A 6,193-nucleotide genomic window follows, 5' to 3' on the forward strand; every position below is an offset into this window, starting at 1 on the left:
TTGTCCCCTCATCTTTTTTTCTTCCTTTAGCCTCTTTCCCCCCTCCTCCCTCTCCTTCTTTCTCTCCCTCCCTCCCTCTCCTTCCTCCTTCCCTCTTTTCTCTCTTTCTCCCTCCCTCCCTATTCTGTTTCGTAAATTTCTCTCCTCCCTTTCCCACCATTGTCCTTATCTCTCTCTCTTCCTTTTCTCTCTTACTTTTTAACCACCAAAGAACGTCTCTTGTTAGTCTGTGATCCAGTCTCCCTGTGGCAATATTCTCCTGCTTCCTCTTGGTCATCTGCCACCGTCATTTGCAAGCCTGTTTTTCTCCCCCCCCCCAGGAAGATTTTGCTGAATCACCCACAGGCGGAGAAAGTGAAGGACAATGGCAGCAGCTGGTGAGAAGTGATAAAACAGTGGCTGCTACTCAGTGCCTTTCCCAGGGATTTCGTTTCTGCAGGCTGAGGAGGAGGAGGAGAAAAAAGGCAGAGGGATGGCAGAAGATTTCAGCTCAACCTTTTAGACACGTGCGAAGGAAAGAAAACAGCGCTGTTTTTTTTTCCTTCACAGATTCTCCAGAAAAAAAAAAATGCAACTCAGGATTGTAGTGGCTGGCTTTAGTTTGGTTTTTCAGGGTGGTTCTTGGTTTGCAGGAGACCCCCATATCATTTCAGACAAATAGTTATCCAATCTCTTCTTCTGAAACTCCTCCAGTGTCAGAGCATCCTCAGCTCCAGGAGACAAGCCTTTCCACTGGTTAATTGTTCTCACTGTCAGGAAGTTTCTCCTTAGTTCCAGGTTGCTTCTCTCCTTGGTTAGTTTCCATCCGTTGCTTCTTGTCCTGCCTTCAGGGGCTTTGGAGAACAGCTTGACTCCCTCTTCTTTGGGGCAGCCCCTTGGACATCTTCTAGTTCCTTGGAGGTCTTCCAAACCCCTTGGAGATCTTCTAATAATCCAACTATCTGGACTAAAATTCAAATACTATGATGTGTTAACTGCACACTCCAATTTCCCGAACACAAAGGATTGATCAGTGGCCTTGGGAGTGGGTGACTGACAGGTTGAACCCACAGGATGCTTGGGGATACAATCATTTGATGGACAGCTTTATTCAGCTGTGGTTTCCCGGCGGTTTTCTTGCTATTTTTTTAAAACTTCCTGCTCCTGAAAGATAGTTTGCTTTGGGCAGAAAGGAAGAAGCATGCCGGTTTTTTTAGCCGTGGCCAAAAATGAAATGAAAGCTGCAAATTTGGGACGGGAGATAAGTGACCTCGTTCGGAAATGATCTGGAAAAACGAAACAAACAAAAAAAAGCTTTCTTGTAAGCTGTTTGTACATCACGTATTGAGGCCCTACATATGAACACATACACACCCCGATATCATTGAAGCACACTCAGTTGGCTAAACCCATCATCCACTGCTCTTCCATCTAATCCCTCCCTCCTCCCCATTTCAATCCAGCAGGCAGCAAATAATCGTTCGGTCACTGTGGAACACAGGCAGTAAGGCAGTTGTCCTTACATAAGTCATTTTTATTTGCTTTTTTAAATTGTGATATCTTATATTAGATTGTTAGTCCCTTGGAGTATTCCAGAGGGGAAAAGGATATATTGTAAATAAGAATCTTTTTTTCCCCTTTCTCTTTCCTTTCCTCTCCTCCTTTCCTTTCCTTTCCTTTCCTTTCCTTTCCTCTCCTCCTTTCCTTTCCTTTCCTTCCCTTCCCTTCCCTTCTTTCCTCTCCTCTCCTCCTTTCATTTCCTTCCCTTCCCTTCCCTTCCCTTCCCTTCCCTTTCTTCCTTTCCTTTCCTTTCCTTTCCTTTCCTTTCCCTTCCCTTCCCTTCCCTCCCCTCCCCTCCTGTCAAGCAGTGTTTATATTAGATTTTACTCTTAAATTCTTAATAAAAATTAGAGAGAGGGAGGAAGAGGAAGAAGACTTGTATGAGATTTTACTATTGTCATCAAAATTCTTAATTAAAACGAGAGGCACGGGGGGCTGGGCGGGGAGGGAGAAGAAAAGAGTCTGGGAGAGATTTGGCGTTTGTCTTTCACTCTCCCCATTGCTGTCAATCTGCCTGTGTGGAGGGGGAAGGAGAGGTGTTGGGGGACTCTCAGTCAGACCGGGGTTGATAAGACCAAGGCTGACCTATCTCGCCCTGGGAGATGGTCCCTCTCCTCCCAAACAGGCGGTCTGACCGTTGACAGCCGGCGAGGCCCGATAAACTTATCACTCCAAACACGGGTCGTCAACCCAACCCCTCCACCGCTTCAGATTTCCAAGCTGCACTTTCCCACATCAATCCTGTTTGCTTTGCAAGCTTTTTCTACAGGAATATGTATTTGCAAATATGTATATGTAAAGTCATTTGCCTTCCTTCCTTCCCTCCCTCCCTCCCTCCCTCTTTCTTTCTATCTTTCTTTCCTTCTTTCTTTTCTTCTTTCTCTCTCATTTTTTCTCTCTTCCTCTCTCTTTCTTTCTTTCTTTCTTTCTCTCTCTCTCTCTCATCTCTTCTCTCTTCCTCTCCTCTTTCTTTCTTTCTTTCTTTCTTTCTTTCTCTCTCATCTCCTCAATTCCTCTCTCCCATCTTTCTTTCTTTCTTTCCTTCCTTCTTTCCTTTCTTCCTTTCTCTCTCTCTTCCTCTCCTTCCTTCCTTCCTTTTCTCTCTCTCTGATCTCTTCTCTCTTCCTCTCTCTCTTTCTTTCTTTCTCTCTCTCATCTCTTCCTCTCTCCTTTCTTTTTCTCTCTCTCATTTCTTCTCTCTTCCTCTCTCCTCTTTCTTTTTCTTTTCTTTTCTTTCTTTCTTTCTTTCTTTCTTTTTCTTTCTCTTCTATCTTCCTCTCCTCTTCTCTCTTCCTCTTTCTCTCTCTCTCTTTCTTTCTTCTCTTTAGTTTTTCTCTTCTCTGTCTTCTTTCTTCATTATATGTTTTTCTGGCTTTTCATTATTTTAAAATCTATAAAAGTTATTTGGGTTTTTTTTTCTCCCCCCCCTTTTTTTTTATTTTAAAAAGAGAGACCTGTATTTCAGGACCCCCTCTCCTCCTCCACCCTCAAAATCTTCCACTGGACCCAAAGGCTCATGAATGGGAATCAACACACTTCTTCTTTCTCAGAAGTAAGCATGCAAATTCGAATCCCACCTCCAACAACACTTCTTTTGTGGTTCGCCTCCCTTAACAATTCTCTCTCCCCCCCCCCCCACAGGCTGGAACATTTGACTGACAGTTAGCTAAGGCAGGAGCTGATGCCAAAATCTCATCCAAGAGAAACCAGTTCTCCAAATTCTTGCGCAACACCTCCCTGATCTGTGGATGGCCTGCTTTGGTTAGCAAATCAGGGTCATGCAAAGTGATGGCTGGAGGGCCCTTCCAGGAAAAAACCATGTGTGTGTGTCTTTGTGTATTTACTGTTACTCCTCTCCGCTGTTTTCCCATAACAAGCTGTAGATTAGAGGTAGATAGTCCTCAAGTTACAACAGCTCATTCAGTGACTGCTCGAAGTCACAACGAGAAGGGAGAAAAGGCACTTTTGACCATTTTTCATACTTATGACCGTTGCAGCACCCCCTGTGGTCACAGGATCAAAATTCAGATGCTTGGCAACTGACTTGTATTTATGTCTGTTTTTCCTCCCCCAAAAAACTGGCAGGTTCCCAACCTCGGGGGGGGGGATGCAGGGAGACAAATTATAGGGTGATGTTGTGCACATTGATGACATCATCGGATGCCGCCATGGCATCGCCCCGGGCTTTCTTTTCCAAAGTTGGCGGATGTCCAACAGAGTCCTGGTTTATTTTACGAACCTGGTTGAATTTCCATTGGTCAAGCGAGGCGTTTGTTAAACGAATCATTGCCGTTGCTAAACAAATAACATGTTCATGATTGAATCTTTTTGGTTAACCTGAGTTTGCTGTGTTTGTGGGAACAAAACCACGTCCTAATTTGCAGTGTGACCCAGCCTGAAATATTAAGCCCCAAGCTGACTTCGTTCTTCGCACACATCTATGGTGTGAACACATCTATTATGTCGTGTTAACCTGGATTAGGGTTCAGTGTGTTGTCTGAATATGTCCTGGGGTGTGAAACACTGAGAAGGATCTCTTTCGCCAATGCCAAAGGAGGTTTCATGACTCAAACAGTTTGTTAACAGCATTTATTGACTTCAGGGTTTTTTTTCCCCCTCAGGAAACAGAGATTCAAACAGAGGCAAAATCTTCATACTTTTGCACAATGGATCATGCAAATCATGGATAGCGATGGAAATATCCTGAACACCAGATCCTTTGTCTTCCACCACGGAAACCTGGTGTCTGATTTGGTTTTTTTTTTATGGGTAGTTTTGCAGATTTGCCTTACCTATTCAACCTAGTTACATCTACTAAACACTTCCCGTTAACGTAGTCTTCTAATCTGAACTTTGTTGCGTTGCGAAACTCACAGAAACATGGCAAATCCAGATTCTTTTGCCCTCTTTCTCTCTCTCTCTCTCTCTGACTTCACAAACCAATTCACATCCTTGCTCCTTTGTTCTCCACATCTCAGCTTGAGGGGAATTTTATTTCTTATTTTTCTACCACTCTTAACCCAACGGGGCTTTTAAGATGGGCCAAAGGCTTCCCGGCTGTAGATTCAATCTGAGATCTACCTTCCACCGGTGGGTGGCGCCAAGGCCCAAAGCAGGCGGGGTCAGAAGCAAAACGGGTGGAGCTAGAGCCAAAGTGGGTGGGATTTACAATCTGGGCCAAGGACTGCCGACAGCTCTTGGGCCGCACGCTCCCGACCATCTGCCACAGCGAATGCCAAGACGGGAATCCCCGTTCACTTGAGGCTGTGCTGGCTCTCCCGGTGACGCCGAAGATCCACCTTGCGCTGGAAACCTCGCCCGCAGAGCTCGCAGGTGAACGGTTTGAAGCCGGTGTGCTTGCGGCTGTGCGTAATAAGGTTAGAGCTTTGGCTGAAGGCTTTGCCACAGACCTGGCATTTGTGTGGCTTTTCCCCTGGCGAGAACAGAGAAAAGGAACATTAAGAAAGTAAAAACCCGGTCTCACCTTTCTAGATCACAACCGATCCTAGCACCTTCCGGTCAGTGGTGGATCGGCACCGGGCCGCGGCATGCCAGCAACCGGTCCACACAAACAAGCAAAGCCCCATCCGTGGGATGCAGGCAGCACACAAAACCACACACTTTCCGGTCCACGGAAAAACCTCTCTCCGCGGAACCGGTCCCTGGTGCCCCAAAGGTTGGGGACCTCTGGCTTACAGGTTTTGGTCCCGATTGTGGTTGTAAGTGGAGGACTATCTGCGAAGCATTTGTTTTTCTCGGAAGAAAGGCACCCCTTAATGCCGAGGCGCGTCGGAGCCCCATCGATTACACTACCCACCCACCCCGCTTTCCCTGCCCACCTGTGTGAATGTAGGTGTGCTTCTTCATATCCGACTTCTGATGGAAGCGCTTCCCGCAGTACTGGCAGGGATACGGCCGGGTGTCCGAGTGGATCAGCAGGTGAGTAGACAAGGTGGACGACCGCTTGAACGTCTTTCCACACATTTTGCACTCAAAGCTTTTCTCCTGGGGATCAGGGCAGCAATAGGGGGGGGGGGGAGGCGTGAGGAAGAGAAGGTTACGACAGGAAGCCCCCTTCCTCCCATCCCCTTCGAGGGAAGAATCCAACTATGGAGACCGCAACGAATTTTACAGGAGGCTGAAACATATCGTGAACCGTTGCAGGAACTGGGAACCAAGTTCTTCAGATCAGGAAGCCGTTTGCGACCCCTGAAAAAGTTGCTTCTAATCCTTATAACGAGGGGACCTTGGTGCTCTCTGGGCTTCTTTGTTTTCCTGGAGACGTTTCATCACCCGTACCGGGTAACATCCTTCTTGCTTCTTTCCTTGCTTAAATGTCCATTCAGAATGAATGTCTCCTCCTCATTAGTGCTGCCTCTGCTTTTATTCCTTCCCAGATGATGATGCTATTCTGAGATCTAGTTATTATTTACCTAGTTTGGGTAATGAAACGTCTGCAAGAAAACCACTACAGTCCTAGACCACCACCTCCTCCTCCCCTTCTCTTCCACTCCACAAGCACCCCTCCCTTCTAGCACTGATGATATTCCCTAGTTTGGTCATGAAATGTCTGCAAAAAAATGACGAAGTTCAGAGAGCATCAAGGACCCTACAGTCTTCTTCTTTTTCCTCCTCCTCCTCCTCCTCCTCCTCC

General features: G+C 46.4%; 1 protein-coding gene across 1 annotated transcript in view; it reads right to left on the reverse strand.

Moving 5' to 3' along the window:
- Positions 1-4,793: 4,793 nt before the first annotated feature.
- The window catches only part of GFI1B (growth factor independent 1B transcriptional repressor), a gene marked incomplete at its 5' end in the record, with an annotated part of 2,862 nt that continues 1,462 nt past the window's right edge, over positions 4,794-6,193 (reverse strand). Inside the window, 2 exons of the mRNA XM_015828687.1 lie at positions 4,794-4,972; positions 5,379-5,544. Of these exons, the coding sequence (XP_015684173.1) occupies positions 4,794-4,972; positions 5,379-5,544 (345 nt within the window). The remainder of the gene's footprint in view (positions 4,973-5,378; positions 5,545-6,193) is intronic.

Source organism: Protobothrops mucrosquamatus, unplaced genomic scaffold (assembly GCF_001527695.2).
Source record: "Protobothrops mucrosquamatus isolate PMUCROS unplaced genomic scaffold, P.Mucros_1.0 scaffold4798, whole genome shotgun sequence".
Classification (NCBI taxonomy): Eukaryota; Metazoa; Chordata; class Lepidosauria; order Squamata; family Viperidae; genus Protobothrops; species Protobothrops mucrosquamatus.